The sequence below is a fragment of the Austrofundulus limnaeus genome, unplaced genomic scaffold, assembly GCF_001266775.1.
Source record: "Austrofundulus limnaeus strain Quisiro unplaced genomic scaffold, Austrofundulus_limnaeus-1.0 Scaffold21, whole genome shotgun sequence".
Classification (NCBI taxonomy): domain Eukaryota; kingdom Metazoa; phylum Chordata; class Actinopteri; order Cyprinodontiformes; family Rivulidae; genus Austrofundulus; species Austrofundulus limnaeus.
Window position 1 is genome coordinate 2374290 of NW_013952423.1, and position 23493 is coordinate 2397782.

The 23493-nt window shown below is 39.9% G+C and overlaps 1 protein-coding gene across 2 annotated transcripts in view; it reads right to left on the reverse strand.

The window, feature by feature from the left end:
• Positions 1-17: 17 nt before the first annotated feature.
• gtf2ird1 (GTF2I repeat domain containing 1) overlaps positions 18-23493 on the reverse strand; it is a 26952-nt gene continuing 3476 nt past the window's right edge. The window contains exons 2-27 of one of the 2 annotated variants that reach the window (XM_014004043.1): positions 21099-21219; positions 20872-21013; positions 16949-17125; positions 16684-16867; positions 15453-15769; positions 14451-14546; positions 13782-13865; positions 13180-13363; positions 10679-10704; positions 9683-9809; positions 8461-8504; positions 8223-8339; positions 7485-7619; positions 5866-5919; positions 5709-5789; positions 5453-5636; positions 5316-5377; positions 4038-4109; positions 3674-3941; positions 3566-3594; positions 3444-3491; positions 3273-3350; positions 2490-2682; positions 2374-2411; positions 2176-2288; positions 18-788 (exon numbers count right to left, since the gene is read on the reverse strand). In XM_014004043.1, the coding sequence (XP_013859497.1) occupies positions 720-788; positions 2176-2288; positions 2374-2411; positions 2490-2682; positions 3273-3350; positions 3444-3491; positions 3566-3594; positions 3674-3941; positions 4038-4109; positions 5316-5377; positions 5453-5636; positions 5709-5789; positions 5866-5919; positions 7485-7619; positions 8223-8339; positions 8461-8504; positions 9683-9809; positions 10679-10704; positions 13180-13363; positions 13782-13865; positions 14451-14546; positions 15453-15769; positions 16684-16867; positions 16949-17125; positions 20872-21013; positions 21099-21215 (3039 nt within the window). In that variant the 5' untranslated portion in view covers positions 21216-21219 and the 3' untranslated portion in view covers positions 18-719. Of the gene's footprint in view, positions 789-2175; positions 2289-2373; positions 2412-2489; positions 2683-3272; positions 3492-3565; positions 3595-3673; positions 3942-4037; positions 4110-5315; positions 5378-5452; positions 5637-5708; positions 5790-5865; positions 5920-7484; positions 7620-8222; positions 8340-8460; positions 8505-9682; positions 9810-10678; positions 10705-13179; positions 13364-13781; positions 13866-14450; positions 14547-15452; positions 15770-16683; positions 16868-16948; positions 17126-20871; positions 21014-21098; positions 21220-23493 lie in introns of both variants that reach the window. The other variant, XM_014004042.1, reaches the window with a different exon arrangement.

Consider the following 23493-nt stretch of genomic DNA (forward strand, 5'->3'; position numbering starts at 1 on the left):
TCCAGACCGTACGCCAATCAAAGTGCAAGGCAACACATTTTATTTGAAAGGCCTAACTGGCATTAAGGTACAGCATATTAAATAGAGTTAGTCCAGAGACGGTCATCGCAGAGTAACATACCATTCTGTTCTTTACATCATACATTCAGGCTGACGTTAAAACCACAGATTTTACACGTTAATGTGGGCGGGAACGTAGAAAAGTCCCGTTAACCAGGTAGGAGCTGCTGTTTTTTTTATCTCGCCTGACTGCGGTCAGAGAAATCAGACGGTCGTAGGTTAGTGTTGTGAGAGTTCCTCATCGAGCTGTAACAGAATATATTTTACATCCCTGCACAAAAATCTTATATGTCAATAAATATAATAAATAAAAAGTACAAATATCTGAATATTAAGGAACCAGAGGATGTGTCAGTCATATGTCGCAGCTAACAATGTGCCGCAGTGGAAGGACTTTTTTTTTAATGCAAACGTGAAAACGTTTTTTTAGTGAAGTTTCCAAAATCAAAAGAAATCAGGGTGGTGACCTCCTTTTAGAAGGGGAAGTGACGGTGGTCCTGTCTGCACCGAGTGAAGGCTTGAGTCAGAAAACGAGCCGAACTTTAGCCTCGCAGCGTTTTCCCGTTCTGCCTCTCGGCTCGTTCAGAGTCCCATCAGATCGCTTTCTGCTAGGCTCTGTGCTGAAAGAGTCCCAAACCACGACAAACTGCTGCTGCTGATCAGTAATTCACTTTCCCAGGAACCTGAACGTTGACTCCGCTGTAGTCCACCATGTACATGGGCCACTGCTGCAGGGACACAAACAAACAAACAAAAGTTAAGTAGTTAAAACCAAAGCCTGGTTTACAGAAAACTGGTTAAACCTAAAACATGAGGTTTTATTGGCTGTGAAACTTCTACTTCCTGTTAGTGTGCTGGAATGACCTCAACGACCTAAAAAAACATTCATTGTTTTGAATTAAAATGTTAAAAATATTCAAAATGTCCTGATTTCTATAAGAGCCACTGGAAAAAAAATCTGATTTTAATCTCAGAATCTTAGAAAAGTTAGAATTATTTTTTCCCAGAGGCCCTAATCCATCCATCCTTTCATAGATTTGTTTTCAGATTTCTTGTTTTAAAATCTTTCCAAAAATCTGTTAAATCTTTATTTTGTATTTGTAGGTTGTTTTTTTTGCTAACGTTAGCTTGCTAAAATCAAGAAAACTTGTTTTGTTCAACTTGAAACCAATTTTTTTATTCATTTTCATTAAAAAAAACTAAACAAATTTACATAAAACAAACAAAAAAATTAAACAAATTAAATAAAATGAAAGGCAATGAAAGAAAAAAAATCTTATATCTGCCCCTGTAAAAATATTTTTTTCAACTATAAAATTTCAAGAATAGAACAAAACAAAAAACTTCAATTTCTCCAACAGTATAAACACACATTATACAACCTCCTTAGTGAACCAGCCTTTTTTTAATCACTTTCCAGATTATTCCATAATCTTACTCCTTTGACTGAAGTACATCTGTCCTTCATATTTGTTTAACAAACATCTCAATTCCCTTAAGATTATAACAACTTTCCTGCTAAAAAAATTTAACTGAATGTTTGAATGTAATACATTTTTATGAGCCTTATAACCTGCAAAATATTAGAATCAACCAAGTCATAAAAGTTTTATATTGTCAACTGATAAAATAATATATTTGATGGATGATTGTAATGTTTTCTGGTGATAAATCTGACAGCTCTTTTCTGTAAAATAAAAATAGGATTAGTAATTGTTTTACATGCTTTACTCCAGACTTCTATACAATAAATCAAATGTGGAACATTTATTGAATTATATAATATAAACCGTGTTTTATAATTAAATAACTCCTTTACTTTATGTAGTAATGCAATATATTTTATTTTTATTTTTAAGTAATTTATATGAGGTTTTCATGTCAGTTTTTTGTCAATGATGACGCCCAGAAACTTTACAAATCTCAACATTTTTGACTCTAAATGAAACATCAACAGTTCTCTTATTTTTACTAAATATAACTAGTTTTGTCCAAATTTAATGATAACTTATTAAATTTGAACCAAAGTATTTCAAGCCTTCCAGCCAAATAAAGTGAAAAACTTCAGCCCACATAAGGCAGCTGCAGGACCCGGGTGGAGGCGGAGCAACCTACCATGACTGGAATCTGATTGGTGGACAGGCCGAGCTCGTCGGCGGAGGCGGGAACCCGGCTGCTCTCCTGGACTCTCTTCCGTTTCCGTCGGTTGGTTGAGGTGTTTGTTCTGACTGCAGATGAAAACAGTGTCAGCAGCAGCAGCAGCAGCAGCAGCAGCAGCTCCTCCTCCAGCCAACAGAAGCTGAAAGCACCTACCTGTGTTGCAGGCCTGGCTGCACAGCTCTGAGAACGGCCTGGGAAAAGACAAACAAACAGGTTTGTGCTGAACGATAAAACATTTTACTCCTGGTCAGATGTGAGGCTGCACTCACTGCAGCTGGCTCTTGATGCTGAAYGTTAGTTTGTCTGCAGCCTGCAGGATTTTCTCCAGGCACACCATGTCGTAGGTGTTGGGGTTTCTGAAGGGGACGTCGTCTGGAAGCCCGCCCACCTCCACGGACTCGGGGCTGCCGCGGATCAGTTTGTATGGGACCGCCACGGAACGGTCCAACCCCAGAGCCTCACCTGAAGAGAAAAGATCAGAACAGGTTAAAGTTCCTGTGACATGCTTCAAATACAAAACGTCAAAGAAAACATTTATATTGAAAAAAATTAGCATAATACACATGATTTTAACCATTTTGTCCCATAACTGGCATATTTTCTCTTGAATTTGTCTCAGCAAAGTGAAACAGGAAGTGACATCAAAGGGGAACTCTAAGAAAAAACTCTAGTCTTTGTTTATTGAAACAATATTATTTAAACACTTCTACTCTGATAGTGACTCAAAATAATCTAAAGAAACATCAGATTATTCTCTAATTATTGTAGCATCACTGTTTACATGCAGACATTCCCCTATGACATCACTTCCTGTTTCTTCACATGCAAATATCTCAACAACTGTTCATCTCAACGGGGTAAAATTTGTTTTGCAATATGTTATTAAGGTTGTCTTTCCAAAAACGCGTTCACATTTATTACAAAAATGTGATGTCACAGGCCCTTTAAAGCAGAAAGAGCAGCTTTCTTCATGAAGTGAAACATGAGGACCAGAGGAGTCCGTGCTCAGGGTGTCAGCTTGTGGACGACACACGAGGACGTCACTTCTTTACCATATTTCTTGTTGAACAGCTCCTTGACCTGCTCCCGGAGGACCACCTTCTCTCCCATGCGGTTCAGGTCGTCCTCGTCTGTCAGGAGAACAGAATCGGACCTCGGTGAGATGGAGAACAGCGGTGAAGCATTGTCGTCTCTGCAGTCAGAGAAACTGCTTTCCTCCTCACCGCTTATCGAGGCGTAGGCCTTCTTCAGTAAAGTGACTCGCCGCGGTGCTGAGAAAACCAACGCACGGGTTAGTCCCACCGAGCCGGGTCGCTCAGAACCAAACAACAAAGTCTGCTCATACCTGGTTTGGGAATCAGTCCTTGAAACGGCCTGAAAGCAAAAAGAAAAGAGTTTTAAATGAAGACGGGGAGACACCCTGCTGCTGCGGGGTCACGTGACCTGGGCCCACCTGGTGATGGTGAAGTTGATTTTGTCGGCGACCGCCAGGATCCTCTCCAGGTTCTGYGAGCCGAAGGTGCAGGGCTTCCTGAAGGGGATCCCGGGGGGCAGGCCCTCGATGATGACCGAGTCCGGGTTGTTYTTGATCCTCTTGTAAGGCACTTGGACTGGATACTTGATGCCCAGCGCCTCGCCGTACTTTCTGTTGAACAGGTCCTGGACCTGCTCCCGCAGCGTGTTGGCCAGGTCGATCCGGGACAGCTTGGACTCCATGCACTCTGAGGACCAGAGGGACACACGGCTGGGGGGTCAACACTGGTGTCTCGCACAGCGCAGACAGCACCCAGCTTAAAGATGAAGAAACACGAAGGAACCTGAGAATCCGGGTCTCTTGGACAAAGCTGCTGCGTCCTCTGGTCCTGCCGTCACGTCCGGGCCGTCCAGCTCTGTTAAAGTGAACCAAAACACAGCTGAAAGCTTCATCTCACAACAGAAACACTCAGGAGCTTTTAATTTCATCAGAGCAGCAGGAGATTACATTTGGAAGCAGCTGCAGGAAATCCCTTTTTTCTTTAAAAAAAAGCTGACTCAGCAGAAACTGAACTGAATTTGACCTCAGATTTCTGCAGAGTTTAAATCATCCTTGAAAAACTGACTGTAGCTTCCAGGTGATAAAAATCACCAGTGGTGGGCACAGTTCCSCTAAAGCACTAATAGGGGAACTAATTTTCYGATTAGTGCTTTAGGGCTTTTGCTAATTTCTTAATTCATTAGTGGATTAGCACTTGCTAAATCTAAAAGCACTAATTTAGTTCTTTAAATGTTATTGATCAACATCTTTGTCAACAGCTGAGGATGAAAGCTGCCAGRCATGTTTGTCACTTCTCCACTAGATCAGTGCTTTTCAAACTTTTTTTGCTTCAAACCCACAAAATAACAGTTGCAGACACTCGTGACATTTATTACACGTTTACATAGTTAAACTTTGCTAATAACTTTGTTAAACATGGGAATAATAACTATAAACAAAAAGTAACTATGATGCTAATTTTTATTCCTTTATGATTATTTAAAAAATTGCAATAATCATGATGAAAATGTTCCAGTAGCATTTTTTTTTGCATTTAAATTGATGTCTGGAAGTCATCTGGGGACCCTCACTTGATGTTTTTTGGCCCACAAAGAGGTCCTGACCACAACTTTGGGAACCCCTACACTAGATGAAATATAACAATATTCTGCACACAGAAAATATTCTCATGTTGACTCTGAGGACTGTGCCGTGGGTCAGCTGGGTTTTTAGTGCTTTAGAATTAGCTTTAGCTAAATCTTTGAGTGTGTTAGTGCTTTAGAATTAGCTTTAGCTAAATTTTTGAGTGTGTTAGTGCTTTAGAATTAGCTTTAGCTGAATTTTTGAGTGTGTTAGTGTTTTAGAATTAGGGGACCTCAACATTAAAGTTAGTGCTTTAGGGTTAGTGCAACTAATTTTTGGATTAGTGCTGCCCACCACTGAAAATCACCACAGACGAGTTAAAGCTTTAAAAAAGACAAGACGAAGGACAGAGCTGCAACCAGCTGCTGTTCTGAGAGATTAAAACAATAATTCATCAGATCAAACCTTCTGATGAGTTCCAGGTCTGATCAGGACCTACCTGCGTCGCAGACGGGCATAGGAGGCATCTCTTGTTTCACATGTTCCGTCAGAACCTCGGGCCTGCAGACGGAGCAGAGGGATTAATAACCCGGGTTCAGATGCAGATTTTACAGGAAGGAAGCGCCTCCGTCCTACCTTCTGATGACAAACTGGATCTGACTGCTGACGGCTAAGATCCTGCGCAGCTTGGCCGCCCCGAAGCAGTTGGGCCTTCGCAGGGAGATTCCCTCTGGGAGCCCCGTGACGTACAGATCCTCCGGGTACATCTGGAACTTGGAGTACGGCACCGTGGCCGGTTCTGGAAGGCCCAGAGCTTCAGCTGAAGAGGAGGAGAAACAAACAGTCAGCGTGTTCCCGTCGTCGCGGTGAGCAGGACGGCAGGMAGCCTCACCGAACTTAATGCTGAACAGGTTCTCCACGTGTCTCCGGAGCTGCAGGATCATCTCCCCGATGTCCTCCACCAGACTGCCGGCTGAACGGAGACATGGTTACACCGAGMTGAACGGGTCACGTTTAACTTTTTACACTGAAATACAGGTGGGGGGTACCTTCAGAGGGTCTTCTGATGGTCTGAGGGGCCGCGCCGGGCGATAAAGACTCAACTGCAGGAAGAAAGAAAAACATGAGAAGAAGAAGAGACTCATGATAAATGTTAGAAACACAACATGAGGAGCTTTAGATCAGAAGATAACAGAGCAAAAAATACAATTTAGGCTTTAAAGCAGGGCTGTTCAACTGGTGGCCCGCGGGCCACATCCGGCCGGAGAGTGACTTACGTAAGGCCGACAAAAATACAAATACAATTTAAATCAATGCAACAAAACAAATATACAAACATAAAAACACTTGATCTTATACATAATGTCCACTGAGCAATCTAAAGGTCGTATCTTTTTTAAATGTTTAACTGTTACACTTTATAAACACTTTGTTGTATTTACATGTAATTCTGTTGGAAATGATTGTTTTATAAAGTTATTTAAGACAAACTGAGTCAAAAGTTGATTTTCTCATGTTACTTATAAAATATGATTACAAATTACTCCATCATTTCTTATGCTACAATGTAAAATATTCATGTGTTTAAAAGCTGGAGGTACATTTAATGATCCTAAAACAGTCCAAGTCTCACAAACTAAAGGATTTTTCAACCACAATCATAAAAAGGTTCATAATTTACACCATCCTCTTGGTTAAAAACATAATCTGTAAGAAGTGTTTTAAATTCTTTTAGGAGATATTGAATTGATATTTATTTAAATCATATTGCATGGAAAATAAAAACACAGTAAAACTAATTAGCATTTTATTTATAAAGATGCCATCAGCAACAGCAAAAAAAACAAAACATAAAACCTCCCATAATGCACACAAACTAGTCAAAAAACCTGAATTTAATTAACTTTAAACAAAACGAGCTACAATTCAAACTAAGCGGGACTTTTTTCTGCACTCACCTTTATTTTCTCTCCTTTACTGGTAAAATGTGAAAAAAATAAGAAAACTTAAACAAAGCACCAACAAGCAAACCAAAGAGAAAATTATGGTTCTGGAAGCTAAAACCAAGACCACTGAGTAGATTCATGCGTCTCTGCAGGACGGAACAGAAAAACCCACTCTTCTTCAGGGTTTGTCATCATTTACAGGAATTTGGTCCAGACTTCAAGACTCTGGCAAAGGYTTGCCTGACCTGATGCAACCTGGGGTTAAGTGTCGCACCCAAAAACCCGCAGAGGGTTAGATGGAACCAGGACACTCCGCTGGCRGCCATCTTGAATTTTCCTTGCGTACAGGTCATAAAGTGACAAWAAAGATGATTCTATTCTACGGTGTTGAAGAACGAGAGCTGAGTCTACTCAGTTTAACTCGATTCACTATAGGTTTTTGGGGAAAGAAGGACTAAGTTGAGGGTGGGGGGGGGGGGGAAAAGTTTAGCTCACTGCTGGGGGGGGTAGCAGGACTAGAAGACCAGGAATGGTGCTTTTTTCACAGACAGGAGCTATGAGATGCAGGTAGGAGGGCATTTCTAAAGGTGGGGGGGTTGTGGTGACCCGGGGGGCGGGGCTTGGTAAAACAGGGATCATCTAAAAACAAGTGCTTTCATATGTCCTGTTCAGGCCAGAGGGTGAGGTGGGTGTTGGGAGCTGCAGGTGATGATGATGATTACCTGAGTGGTTTTCCATCGGGTGATGAGGAGCTGAAGAAGCCAGAGGAGCAGGGGGTGCGGAGGGCGAGGCTGTGACTGGACCTGAAAGGGGCTCGCTCACAGGCTCGCTGGGCTCCTCCCCGCTCGGGCCAGCCTCTGCAGGAACARACATGGTTTAATAATTCACCACACAGACAGAGAGCTTCTGCAACAAATAAGTTTTATTTAAACAAAGAAACTTAAAAGGTTTGTGGCRTTTTTCTCTTCAAAATAAAAGCCTACAGGTAATTACTTGCTGCACAGCTGCCTGCTTCAACTCTGGACTCTTCTTCTGCTCAACACATTTCATGTCTCCAGTAGAAAAATCATAAAACAAACTGCGCGAGCCAAAAGCTTCATCTAATTTTAATCAGACGTTGGCCCTGAAACACAAGTGTCCCATCCTGGAAGTCTGTGACTGATGTTCTAAACCCTTTGYTGATCCAAATAAAATGTGGAGCCAGAAACAAGACTGGCAGGAAGTGCACCCCCCCCACCCCCCTTAACAGGCAGAGAAGCATTTTTCTCTTTGAGGCTGTTTAACTGGAGCCTTCTTTCTTGTACAAAAGTCTGCAAAACTTACTTCTTAAAGTTGGTTAATGAGGAATGACATCAGTTGTGTTCAACTTCCAATAAAGATTTAATTTCATTTATTTTAGTGACAAAACGACTAAATCCCAGCTTAGAAAAACTCACGTTTCTTTAAACATCCTCACTCACCAGGCACTGTGAGTTGAACAACTTCCCCATCAGGAGGCTCAGTTTTGATCCTCCTCAGAGGAACGCCGTCACATGCAGGACCTGAAGGACCTGAAGGACCTGAAGGACCCAAAGGACCTGCAGGGGTAGAAGAGATTATTCAGGGTAAATAAGTTTGTTTTGTTAGAAACCAAACTGGCTTTAAATAAATCAGACTGGTGATTTGTCTCAAACATCAGGAGGAGTTTTTATTATTTACCTGCTTCATAGTCAGCTTGGGGACTCACACAAGCACTCGTTGATCTGTGAAATCATACAAAAAGGGTAAAGAGGTTTTTAAAGTGTCTGGCGCATCWAATTTTTGTCATAAATACGAATGCATTTCTGGAAAGACAGCGTTGATAAAATATTGTAACAAAAAGTTTCACGCCGCTGAGATGAACCGTTCTTGAGATATTCACACACGCAGTARCAGGAAGTGATGTCACAGGGGAATGTCTGAATGTAAACAGAGCATTGCTACAACTAACAACAGACTGTGATAAAAATCTGATGTTCCTTTAGATTATTTTGAGATGATGGAGTTCAAATATTGTTTCAATAAACAAAGACCAGAGTTCTTTAAGAGTTCCCCTTTGATGTCACTTCCTGTTTCACTTTGGCTGAGCCAAATTCAGATGAAAATATGCCTGTTATGTGACAAAATGGGTAAAATCGTTTGTATTTGCTACGTTTCTTTAATATAAAGATGTTTTCTTTGACTTTATTTGAAGGATATGTATGTCACAGGCACTTTAATGTACACTGAATACTTTTTTATGCATTCATAGGAAAGAGCGAAGCACAACTTTTTCTTTAAATCTAAATTTTAGACTATCTAGAGTACCAGAACACAAAACCATTCAGACAAAAAAAATTAACTTGGTCAAAATTTCTTTAATAAAATGAATTAGAAGTAATGTATTGAAGGATATTGTGTGACTTAATTGATTTTGTGATTAACTGAGTTTTAAATTGATATTTTATAATTTGTGATTGATTACAATCATTTACTGTTAACAGTGATAGGATGAACATGTCTCTCTTTATGTGCCTCGATCCAGTAGTGTAAAAATATAATATTTAACATTTCCTGTAAATCAATGAGTAAGAGGAACCAGCCCAGGGCTGTGACCAGGTTTTCTATAAATATTCTGTTTAGTTTTCCAGGGTCACACACAGGTGCCAGGTGAGTCTTTAGATCTGAAAATAAACGTTTAACTGAGAATGGGATTTGGTTTTCTGCGTATTACTCAGGCATCCAATGCTGAACATTTGCTTAGTTTAATGATCAAAYATTTAGTAATTTTAGATTTTATGTTTCAATTAAAAAAGCATATAGATTTACTATATAAATAGACTGATTAAAGTAGGTTTGGTAAGAATTACTGCWGTTGATGTGAGTGATAAAAGCACGCAGCCGTTTGTTTGTGAGGTCCGACCTGCTGCTGTGAGGGTTGCTGAGCAGCTCGACGGCGGTGAGCGGGAGGCTCAGGTTGTCGGAGAAGCCGTCCTCAGTTGTGGCGCCCAGGTCAAGCTTCCCCTCCTCTTTTGCCATCTTGCCAGCAGCTTCAACAAACAAGCCACAGAGAATAAACAAACACCGCCTCCCATCAGCAGAACAACATATAGAAATATATAAATAATTTATCTTAAAATACTGTATATAAATATATAAATCCTGATCTAAAAATCAATCCTAAAACCACAGGTAGCCAGTGTAAAAAAACAAGAACTGGAGTAATATGGTCATTTTTCATAGGAAGAATGTAAACCTGAAGAGTTAAAATTTTGAATTATAGGGTCTCTATGAGCATTGGGACAAAAAAACAAAAATAAAAAGTTATCGGACATCCAGACCTTAATATCAGCGAGACATGAACCTAGTATGTTTACAGCAGACAGATCAAATGGATCAATGGATGAATAAAGTTGAGTATAATCTGCCTAGAARTGAAAAGCGATGTTATATTTGTGAATAACTTGGCCAAGAGGTAACGTGTAAATAGAAAATAGTAGTGGGCCAAGACTGGAGCCTTGAGGAGCGCCACAAAATGGATACACAGAAGACCCTATCAATTAAATAGGATTTAAACCAGTTTAGAGCAGTTCCATTCATACCCACAGAGCACTGCAGGCAATTAAAAACACAACAGATTTTTAAGAATATATAAAGATTAAACTCATTAAAATGAAAAGTTTTAAAGTTTTAAACTGTGTGAGTGCCGTAAAGTCAAAAAACAACCTTAAAGTGTTCAAACTTTTTGAAACAGACACAAAATACAACAAACAAACAGAGATAATTAATAAGTTTAAATAAAGAAACGTAGCCATTTAGTGGCACTAATTTTAAGAAATGTTTCAGAAACTGAGCCACACCACGGCTCAGACGTTTGAGAAAATGGCAAAGAAAAAAACWAAATTAATTGCAGCCTTACCAGTGAAAATCCTTTCATCAAACATTCTGGAATATAAAAAGAGAAAAACAGATCGTTAGTTACTGAGTTTAAACAGCGTTTCAGCTCTCAGGGCAACAAATTCCTGACACAAACATTACATGTGAAAGAAACTGCTATTAAGAGCTCTTTAGGCACATTAACTGCTCTTTAAACAATCATTCTCAGCCAAACAAGTAATTGAGTCATTCCCYCTTTTCCCACTAAACCCCTCTGACTGGAGGAAGCGTGTGGATGTGATGTAGTCCCTCTGCTGGCACATCCTGCCTGCCTGCCTGCTGCTGTTGGAGCGTTTTAATCTTCTCAAGGTTGCACCCTTTTCTTTGGCTCGTGTTTTGTTTGCACCTGTTCACTGCTGAACATCGTGAACATAATAAACAACACTGACGCAATCTACATCACAGAGCAGGAAGCGTCAAAGTATATTCTAAAGACTTGAAAGGTTTATTTTTTGTCCAGATTTCAAATAAACAAACCTCACCAGACTCAGCTCATGAAGAAACCTCTGTGCTAACGGGTGATGCTAATTCTAATTTGTTGTCATTTCATGTCAAAACTTTCAAACGAGAGGTGAAATATTTACAAAGAATAAGAAAACAGATTGGAATAATAATATATTTGCAACAGATAAACTTAAGTACCTCTAAACTCACCCATTTAAAGGGGGGGGGGGTATTATGCAGAATTGACTTTTTTTTTAGCTTAAATCATGCTGTAATGTCATTCCTTCATCAAAAACATGCCCTGAGTGTTGTTTTGACTCATTCATGCATGTTTGAGAAATCCTTGAAGCTCCTGTGGTAGTTATGTGGAGCTATCTAAACACTTCCTGGTACAAAGCTCCACCTATTTACACAAAGCTCCTCCCTGGAGCTCAGTCTGCAGCCGAGCGCCCGCCCCACAGAGCACCCCTCCAACAAAACATTGTTGAAAAGACGTGCTGAAGTGGGAGTGTCAGAAAGGGTAGGAGGGTCTTAAAAAGACAGGCCAATTTCAAYGTGTTTATTTTTGTTACATACAGCTTTTTTACAACTGAAGGCAATAGTTACTTGATTGTGGTTTAGAATTGAACCATGTGCCTGGGAAACACATAACCCCCTTAAGTTTTGTAACATCTCATGTGGAGTGCCTCAGGGTTCCCTTCTCGGACCTAAGTTATTTGTTTTGCATGTGAACGATTTGGTCAATGTGTCGGGGCTTTTTGGGTGTGTTCTATTTACTAATGATACAACACTCTTTTGTTCGGGTAAATGATTTGGTCAAATATAATATTTTGCTGTTAATGTACAGGGCACATAAAGGTGTGTTACCTTCCAACATTCAAGTGAATTTTGTTGAAAGCGAGAGCTGTTATTATCTTAAGGGAATGGAAATGTTTGTGAAACCCTGGTTTCGTATGAGCCTGAAGGAGGGATCCACTTTAATCCAGGGAATAAGATTCTGGAACAGTCTGGAAGATGAGGTTAAAAATGCCAGATTTTTATATATATTAAAGAGAATGATAAAAACTAGTATTCTGAAGAAATACAGAGAAGGATAAGTGAATCCATGCAAACTGTTGTTTGAGTTGGTGTTTTAAGTTTAGCTTTGTTTTTATTTTGTTTTCAGTTGTTTGGATTTTTGTTGTAATTTACTTTCATTTTGAACATAYTCTGGGGATAAAAAGGGGCAGATATTATAAGATTTATTCTTCTGCTGCTGCCTTTCAATTTATTTGACTTTATTTTGATTGCATGTTTTTGTTCTTTATGTATGTAAGTGTTACAAATGAAATGAATACATTTCTAAATAAAAAGAAAGTGATTCACCTGTAAAAATGACCTCAGGTGTCATGGTCCTAATGGAGTTTTAAAATGAACAGAAGTCAAACACAACAGGTATGAGCATGTGTCTATCTGTTCAGCCTAAAACTACAAAACTGATCCATCTGTAGTGTTTTGGTTTCAGTAAACTGAAWCAAACATTAACAAATACCAATATTTTTTTTAAGCTTGAATGTGGAGCATCCCTCACAGACAACGCAATATAGTTTTGAATTAATCACATTTTCAATCTTTTCTAATTGTATTAACACTAATGAGCTGCCTGCAGGGTTCATCCAAAGATGTGTTATCTCAAACAAGGCGTGGTGTCTCATTTAAATCAGCTTGAACAAATGGAAGGAAGAGCAGTCATTAGAGCGATACGCTGGCTGGCAACCCGCAGTCATTTGGGACAGAAGTGGAAATGATTCAGCAGTCAGCAGGAYGGGGGGCACTGAAGGAAGCACGTGTTTAATGGACAGATGGAAAAGCTGGCTTATTAAAAGTCTTCACAGAAGAAAAGTTAAAGAAGTGATGCTTTTCTGTAGTTTTCTGTTAATTATGCATCAAGCGGCTGTGATCTATGAACGACCGCTAAACAAGGCTTTAATAGAGGTATAAATCAACCTGTTTTTTTCTTTAAACTGTGATTAAAAATCGCTCTCAAACCAACAAAGTTACCTTTTGATGATGAATCGAATGCCGTGGCGCTCGTCCAGGATGCGTTTGAGCTTGGGCACGCCGTACGTGCACGGCCTCTTGAAGGGGATCTGATCGGGGATGCCGATGATCTCCACGGCTCCGGGGTCGCAGGCGATTTTGCGGTATGGGACGGGGACCATGTGATCCAGACCCAGTGCCTCGGCTGAAACGATAACGCCCCTGAATGTAACGTTTTTACTCAAACGGAAACAGAAGAAAATCAGTCTCCAGTGGGACGCAGACTCTCTCGTGAGATTTACTGAATATAAGATCATTAGAGCTGAAAGAGAGAGGAGTTTTAAATTATAATTGCTGCTCTGAAGTTTACAAATCTGGAGGAGATCCCAGGAGCCTTCAAGTTAATCCTGAAAGCAGACACACGGTAACATGCCTTTTAAAACCCGATGAAAATAAAGAGAGTTAAACATCTGCTGCTGGCAGCTTCATTAGTTTTGCCTTRTTTTATTATTTGTGTCAGGCTGAGTTAGAGCCAGTTTTCTTTGTTTTCCAGTTGAATTTCACAGGAAGCACCACCAACAACCCTAACTGAAAAAGGAGCTCCGAAAACCAGACTTTCTCACCGTATCTGCTGTTGAACAGGATCTGAACACATTCTCTCAGCGTGTTGATGTCTTCTGTTTCCCGAATAAACGAGTCCCATTTTTCTGCAAGGAAACAAACGAAGTGTTCGGCTGCCGTCGATGCGCAGAAAACGTGCTTCTCTTTCACGTTTGTTGCAAAATGAAACATTTCAATGAGTTATTCCAATACAGAGTCAAGAAAAACTATCTGAACTTAATCTTCTCTTACTTAATGCCAACTTGGTAAATCAGTGCAATCTTCTTAAAGGATTACTCTCAACAGCTAAGTAGCTTAGCCTGTAATGGCTAGGGGTTGGCACATTTGATACTGGTTTCCATAAACTCAACTTGTACATGAGTCTGTARATCCAATCATCATGTCAGCCAAAACTAAAAGAACCCTGTTAGTGACTTCTTAACTAGCTCAAACATCTCATTAGCATGTTTGTAGTGCAAAGACTGGGAATATTTCCACATGATTTATTTCAAAATAGGATTTTTGATCCATTTGATGCAGCTTTTCAGTAACTACCTGCTGGCTATTAACTTCTGACAACGAAAAGAAAAGTTGTAGTAAAGTCAATGAAATACTATGACAGTGTTGTTGAAATACCCTGAGCTACTGTAAAACACAAACAGTTGCTTTTTGATTCATTTCTTTAAACGCACCTGATTTTTCATGCACGATGGAGAACAGGAGCCTCTTAGAGATGTGGACCCCCGGGGGGCTCTGACCCGGCTCACCAGGCAGTCGTGCCGGCTCGTCTAAACATGAAAACAAATTAAACACATTCGCTTTGTTTCATGTTCATTTGACGCTTTCAGCTTCTCGACACTCGTTTTCTTAGATTTCATAAATATAAAAGCAAAAATGCAAGTTTAGCTTTTCTTACTGGATGTTGGTTGTGGAGTTGTTGTTGTTTTTAATAAATAAATCTAAAAACTTCATGATTTTATCATAAATTAAAACTACAAAAATTACAGTTTGAGACCACTGAGCCCTGAATCACTGCTGAAGTTAAGTAACTAAAATTCTAAAGTAGCAAAACGCTAGCTAAAAGCAGCAAAAGAGCAGCTAAAACTAAAGTTGTACAGTTAAACATAACCAAAGCCAAGCTAAAACCTTCATGTAGAAAAAAATTAAACAAAATCTAAAATTAGCAAAACGTTTGCTAAAATCTAAAAGTAGCAAAATACTAGTCAAAAGCTAAAAATGGAAATATCAAAAGCCAAAAGTAAGAAAAAGCAAAAAAATTAGCTAAAAGTAGCACATATCCAGCTAAAAGCTTAAAATTACAAAGAGCTAGCTCAAAAACAAAAGGCTAGCAAAAAGCTAAAAATAAAAATAATCTAGGTAAAAGTAAAATATAGAAAGCTAAAATAGCTAGTTAAAAATAAATTAGCAATAAACATGCTGTATGCTAACAGGACTAAAATGCTAATAAGTTTAAGTAAAGCAGAGGTTTGAATTTAAAGAAGCAAACAGCTAATTCCATGATAAACATAGCAAAAGTAGCTAAAGGATAACTAATAGCAGTAAAATGGTTGCTAAAAGTTGTAGAAGGCTAGCTAAAAGCTAAAATTAGCATGAAAAGATACATGAAACGTGAAAGTGTGAAACAGCAGAAAGTTTTGCAGAAAGCCAAAACTCCCTCTTCCAACCCGTCTCACCGCTGCCGGCGCCGTCCTTCACCGTCGAGGTCTTCTCTGTCCCAGCTGTCCAGTTGGCCAGCCGCTCTTTGCCCAGGTTGAGGAGGGATGTGGGTTTGAAGTCCAGCTTGCAGTCTGGGTGGGGTTTGGAGGACATTGGCATGCCGTACAGGAAGTTTGACAGGACCGAGTTGCTGCAGGTGGCAGGACTGGCCGAGGTGACTGCCTGGCCAGATGTCTTTCCTGGAGCGTGGCTGCTCTGCGTCATGACGGCGGTGGAAGAGCTGCTGCTGACATCTGCGCTGGACTTGGCTTCTCGAGGCGACTCTTCAGTTTGTCTGTGCAGAGGAGACCAGAATCAGGAGGGCTTTAAATCTATCAAATAAAACAGAGCTTCTAAGAGATAAACTGGGTTTTGTAAAGTTGTCCTCTGAAGCACTTTGTGAACTAGAGGCAGCACAGTTACACTGTTGTGTGTTTACAGAGCATTATTTTAACTTTATTACAGAAAAAAACCATCTGTAATGAGCAGCATGTGACAGCTGAAATCAATGGTTACAGAGCAACAAAAAGCTCAAATATTCTGATACRAAATGCTTTTATTTTTGCAGCCAGTCTGTTTAAAAKGACAGTTTCATGTAAAATCRACATTTTTATCTTTATAACATGTTATAACGTCATTCCCTYATCATAAACATACACATTGTTGCTTTGATTCATAAGACAGTAAGAGTCTGATGAYCACTTCAGCAACACTCCATTTCTGACATTTTCCTGCTCCGAGTTTGTAAAATCCTCTTTCCTGGTATTACATCTCCACTACAGCTGGTAATCCTTCATGTTCATGCCTCTGTTTCTCCAGCCTGGATCATACTGCARCATTAAAGCCAGAACCCGTCTAATTCCTGTGTAATTTTGTCTATTTAGAGTTAATAGGACCTTTTATCCACATTTGTAAAGACAGATAAGAAAATGAGCTCCAGTTTCATAAATCAGACATTACAAAATGTAAACTGCAGGCCTGAATGTTCAACACAARAGATTTTGATTTAAACCCTGTCCTGCCATAATCAAAGCCAATACTGTAACTACCTGAGGAAGAAGCCAAGGCAGCGCCTCGCAAACAACGTTCGCAAACTGAGGAGATTTATTTGATGTGAAGCAGCTGCTTTATGATGTAAAACAAGCATTTTAAAAATGTGCTGTAAAACAGCCGWTTACTGTAGATTTTATTTCAACTTCCCAGACTTACTTTTTCACTGTGAAGTGGATCCGGTGGCTCTGCTCCAGAATCTTCATCAGCGTCTTGGTGTCGTACTCTGAGGGTTTCTTCAGGGCGACGCCCTCGGGCAAACCGTGAGCCACCACGCACCCCGGGTCTTTCTGCAGCCACTCGTAAGGCACAGGRACCAGGCTGCTTTTCCCCACAGCCTCACCTTGGAGTCACAGAGCAACACAACGGGATGAAATAAAGGAAGAGAACTCCCCTGGGGTTGTGTTTGTTTGTGGCTCCTTACTGTAAAGCACAGTGAAGACTTCTTCCACCATCTTCCTCAGGACAAARATGTTGGACTGAGCGTCGGATGGAGCTCTTGGTTTCCCGTGTTCTCCCTCTTTRCTCACTTTGCTCAGATCCCCCTCCTGCTCTTTGGTATGTGTGTTTGCTGTGGTGGGATTCTGCAGACATGGCGCCCCTGAAACCAGCGATACAGATCACAAACATTCATAGTCTTATATTTGTTAGTGCACATGTGTCAAACTCAAGGTCCGTGGGCCAAATGTGGCCTGCAGGTGACTCCCATCTGGCCCGCCAGACAGATGGGGACTCGTAACTCGGACTTAGACCCTAAAAACTTGAGATTTGACTTGGACTTGTGATTTGAGACTCGCAAGCAATGCAAGTCTTTTCAGTGCCCGGCTCACGATACCCCACTAAACTAACTTACTCCTCTGGCTAATAAATCTGCTCTATGCAGAGGGTTTTTTATAAACACCATAGTGTGTCACAGTGTCGATATAATATGATGTTTTGTTTTTCCCCCTCATCTATCCTTGTGTGGTTTTTAGTTTTTCTGTTAAGGGTAGCGCCTCCACATGAAGATGATCCTTGCTTTGTGCAGGGTCAGTGGCAGCATGACCCAGAGCACCTGTYCTCCCATGTTTGTTATGTTCTGTCTTMTTCTGAATGGGTGTTCTGAACTGTAATTTCATTGTKCTCTCTGTACAATGAYAAYAAAAGGTCTAATCTAATCTAATCTAATACACATCCATGCTCCGCTCTGCTCCCCCTCACCTGAGGACGGGTGGGGCTAGCGCCTCAACGCCATGACAAGAGACTGGCAAAATGCAAAGTGTGTGGAGTCCAAATCCAAAATTTGTTTTTGTGATGACTTGTGTAGCCTTTTTACTTTAAGGATTCTGGTTCATCATCTCACTGACATGCTTTTATGCTTTTATAATATTTTTTTCTGGCATTTTATTGTAAAATCAGCAGCAGACTTGTTGGRTTTGTTCTCTGTCCATGGCAAGATATAATTACAGTATAATTACAGGGTGCTTTTGTAAGATTACTGCTTGATTGTTGTTATTTCAACCTTAACCTTATCTGTTTGTTTTAATAGTATCATTAAAACATAATACTATGTTTTAGTATTGGTTAAAATATAGTATTATAGAATATAATCTACTATAGCTAGAATACCTTTAATCAAACTGCCTGTTAAATGATACATGCAACAAGACTTGGACTTGAGGTCAAGAGACTTGAGACTTAACTTGGACTTGCAAAAAAAGACTTGTGCAAATCTCTGCCCCTATAATAAGTTTTTATTATATGAATTTGAAGGTTGCATGGTTGATTAAGTAACTAAGTAATTTTGTTGGATAGCTCAGTAATAAATAAGTTGCTTTAAAGCCAGCAGTGACCATAAACTACATCTCCCATAATGCATGCTGATTATGATGGGAATTCCCTGTGGGTAAGTGGGAGGGTTCAGAAATCAAGATGGCAGCTACTCACCTCAACACAGTGAGTAAAACTCTTACTTTTACTTTTAATAATATTTCTGTATTATTTATTTCATGTTTACTCAGTCGTACAAGTGGTACTTTTCAGTGTTTATAAGAGGACGTGTTAAAACGCTGTTTCTATGCAGGAAATACCAGGTAGAGCTCAGTTATTGACCTATTGGCTTCAAACTTGGTCAGTATGCTGCTAAGACATGGGGGATTAAAAGTTATCAAAATGGTGAGTTTTCGACTATGTTAAGGGGGCATGGCCAGGACTCRAATTATGTTGCGTTCCAGTAGTCCTGGGAAGTGGTAATTTCCCTGTTCCCATTGGTAGATTTAAACTGGAACACCCCCTCCAGTGGTAATATTCCACTCGTATAGTGGAAGAAATGCAACTRCTCCTAGTTTTGATTTCAAGATGGCGGCTACTCGCAGCTTTAGAAAGTTAACTCCGTAACTTTTATTGTTAATTATCTTTAGTTTTTTTGTGCATGTTTAATCACTGCACAAGTAGTGTGTTTTCTGTGCAATACTGTACGTGTTAAAATCAGTTTATTTGCATGACGTACGTAGTAGAGCTCTCTTTTTGTCATTGTTTATATTGTAGCAGTGTTGTAGCTAGGTTAGCCTGTCAGCTAACTGGAATCAGTTTCATATGGTTTGTTGGAAAATTACGTYACTACCATTTACTAGTTCTGGGAATACGATGTAAATAGAACAAACCATTAGAGTTGCTCAGTTGTAGCAATGAGATGAGGTATGTGTTTAGTTGAAGTTAAACACAAATTGTTAAATTAAATTGTTGAAAAATTAAAATTAAATTGTATTAAATTGTTGTATTGTTACCTAATTTCCTCTGGGATCAATAAAGTATTTTTGAATTGAATTGAATTAAAGTTAATTACAACTGGCCCATTGAGGGCCACCGTAACGCTCAAGTGGCCCTCGATGAGAATGAGTTCGACTCCCCTGAGCTAGTGGGTCCGGATGATTCCAGAACTTTGTTAAACCTGCTTCCACCTGATCAAATCACCTCCCCCTGTGGTTCAGACTCAAACTGATGGTTTGAGTGGAGGATAAAAAGCATCATGATTTAGAACTGAGGCACGACGGTCTGACTGTAGCAAAACTTCTAAAAGCTTCATTAATTGTGTTTTTAGTTCRATAAACATGAACCGCAACATTAATCCGAGCTCTTAGACAAGTTTCTGCTTGCTGTTTAATAAGTAGAAAAGCCTAGTCTGTAATTTTACAAACATAATGCATCAAATGGGTTTTGCTAAATGAGATGTGGAAGGACGGTTTGGTGATGTAGTGAGTCATTTTATCAGATAGATGGGAAACACGGCGGCCTGTAACTGTTCTGTTGATGTGATTATTTCATGTTGAAGTCATTTAATATGGAGCAAAAACTGCAAAGTGCTGCAGTTACTTCAGCGTTTTGGCTGAATGTGCCTTTGTGTGATCATAAGGCTGTAAAATTTTTCCCAGAGACACGAGTGACACAAACGCATCGCAGCTGTGGAGCTCATCAGGGTGATGGATGAAGAAATAAACGAGAACATTTGGACGTGAACGCCTAACGACTTTGATGAAATTTACTGGTGAAAAAAGGTGAAAGTGAGTCGAATAAAAAACTGAACTTTCAATGTTTGTTGAAGTAATTAAAGTAGAAGAAGATAAGACATGAGCAGCAGGAGACACAAAAATACAAAAAAGGAAAAATAAAATACTGAAAAAAACAAAAATGATGCATGAAGCAGAAAGTGAAAGCTCATCTATTTTCTATGGCCTTCAACATGACTTAAAAAAATAAGAAATACTAGTAATTAATCCGATTTGAGTTTTGCTGCAACTGAAATTAAGTACTTCTCGGTACTTTACTGCCAATTTGATTGTTATTTTTATATATTTTTAGATTTATTTTTTGTTTTATCCTCAGCTACATGTGATGCGATCGTTGTATTACTTTGATCAGCTGAGGTTGTTGTAAATGTGTTATATAAATAAACTTTGACTTTTGAAGAAACGTGAAAAAAGGATGCAAAACAAAGGCATGCAAGACTAAAAGGATGAATAAGAAAACAAAAAGTGTGTGGAGATATAAAGGCTGCATAAAGAATAAAAAGTTTGCATATGGAGGCTTATAGGGCACACAAGAAGATAAAAATAATGCATGAGGACATRAAAATATGGAATAATGCATAAGGAGAAAATAAATAGTGAGATAAACTAGAGCAAGAAGATTTTAAAGAAAACAAAGTTTGTAAAAGATGCAAAGAAATCTCAATAAGTAAAACATTGTAAATAAAGTTAAATATGTCAAAACTCCTGGTGGTAATGTCCAGAATGGCTGACTCAGCATCCACACATCGAACGCTGACTCAKTGTTCAACAAACAGAGATCAACACTGAGGTGGGAGCTCACGGCAGAACTTGTAGAAGTCCGTCTGGATCTCCCTCCTGGAGTTCAGGAACACTCGGCCCCTCTCTGTTCCCACGGCGATCACGCTGTCCTCGTGCACCGTCACACACGCCACCTCCGCGTTGAGCTTAGCCATGGCCATGCACTGGAGTGGGAGTCAAACACAGCGCGTCAGTGTCACCTGAGTCAGCGTTAACGCAGTGAAAAAAAGGACGGGTCACGGGTCGTACCACAGAATCCAGAGCCGACACCAGGCTGGTGAGGATCTCCTGCCTGGCTGACACCTGTGGCTCGCCGCGGGGGGTTGTCCTGACGCCGTCACATGCCAGCTTCCTCATCTGAGCCATGCCTCTGCAACAAGCAGCACACGGTCAAAGCACACATGTTCATTATACAGTACAGTTTATTATTAGCATGTATGAAACACAGGGTGACAGTTCTTTGTTTGCTCTCATACAGCATCAAGCAGAACAACCCATTCTCACTCCCAACTCATCACATMTTGATGCTTTTCCAAGGTTCCCTCTGTGTCCGGTTTTGACGCGTCAGGTACCCCCCTCACGTCAGTTATTGATGAGATGGGGTGGAATCCRTTATCATAATTTCAGAAAGTGTAGAAAATGCACAAAAACTACTGTCCCAAAGCCTAAAATTCCCTTTATTCACTCTAGACCAGGGAAACTCAAACGTTTTGGGTCTGGGGACCCCTTGAAAAGGCAAAAAGAAATTCAGGGACCCTCTCATAAACCCCATGCTGTTTTGTCATTTCAACCCCTAAATACTATGGAGAAATATATTTTTATTTTGTTTACTGTGTTTGTTTTATCAGTTCATTGTTCCCATGCGTTTTTTAAAATAAAAACCAAATTAACAATTTTGTGAAATTTTTTGAGGACCCCCAAGATACCACTCACGGACCCCTGGGGGTCCTGGGACCCCAGTTTGAGAACCTCTGTTCTAGACAGCCTGTCCCTGACCCAGTACCTAAAATTAACCAATCAACCCTGATCCCTAAAATTTATTGTTTTTAGAAAGTGTAGGAAATTCACGTCAACTATGTGTCCCAAACCCTAAAGTTACCCAATCTTCGCCCTACACATCATATCCCTGACCCCATTACATAAAATTAACCATGAACCCTGATCCCTAATACTAACCACAGACCCCAAATCAAAGACCCCTATATTTTGCGTCCCGACACGTCAAACCTGGACGCCGAGGGAACCGGGAAATGCCTGGTGTGTCAATAACTGATGCGACAGGTGTATCCGACACGTCAAAATAAGACTCAAGAGGGAACCTTGGAAAGCATCAATATGTGACGAGTCAGGAGTGAGAATGTGAGGCAGAAACACTCTCCATCTTCTGCCTCCCTTCAACTTCCTCCAAAGGTTTTCCTGCAAACCACAGAAGATCCACCGTGCAGCCGAACGACTTGATACAGCTCTCCCATTTTATCTTTACCACGCTTCCATCTCAGCAGATCCTCCAGGRACCATGACGGCAAATAAAAAGTATTCATAGCAATCCGTCCATGCATCCRTGCGTCTGACAGACTAGTGCTTCCCCAGAGTCGTACTTCCAGAATATCTAAAAGCCAAATCCATCAAAAAGCTGCCGTTGTCAGTTAAAGATGATTAGAGCACTCAGAGGATGTCACATGAGCCTCTGAACACTGGATTGTCTCTCCTTGACAGATGGCATAGGAAGAGATATTGACTCAAGATGGACGAGGTGAGTCTTCAGGTTTCCACCGCTGTGTGTGACGGGGGAGAGCAGCTGAACTGTCTTTTTATTCAAATATCAGCCAAATAAAAGCAGGTCAGGGGGTCRCCTTGGATCACCTTCTTCAAGGAGCTCAAACCTGCAGACTCAGGATTACCAGACTRYRGCACTGACCACTGACCGAGCAGACTGACCGGGGAAATCTCCAGTCAGTCTGCCCGACGGCATTAATCATAGTAATCAAGTGCGTAAAAATAACCCATTCATGTTTTTCTGATGATCAAAAGCAACGATACGGCCCGACCTGAACACAGGGGTCCTATAGTTTAAGGCAAGTTAAATTTAAAACTTTTTAAGACCTTTTAATGCCAAATTAAATTAAATTTAAGACCAATTTCACAATAAACATAAAGGACAAAAAAAAAAAAAAACCTGGCAGAAACTCATGAATCAAAGTATTTTTGGTTGAAGTATACAAATATTCCTAATAAACCAATTGTTTTTAACTATATCCAAATGCTTTTTTGTCAGATATAGCAAAAACCTTCTTAGCAGTCAGTTTTAACTTAATTTGATTCCTGGAGATTCTCTTAACAATCCAAATTTTGGAGTTTTAGGACCCAGAGTGGGTTCTCAACCCCAACTTTCTGTGGATGAAACCTTAAATTGACTGTGACATCAATATTTTTGTAAGAAATGTGAATCCATTTTTAGAAAGACAACATTAACATTTTACAAAATGAATTYCATGTTGCTCAGATGGACGGTTGTTGAGATATTTGCATATGAAGCAACAGGAAGTGATGTCAAAGGGGAACGTCTGCATGTGAATATTTAAAAAAAATAATGTTTCCAATTATTTTAATATTTGAGATGAATTACAGTCATCCTATGTATAAT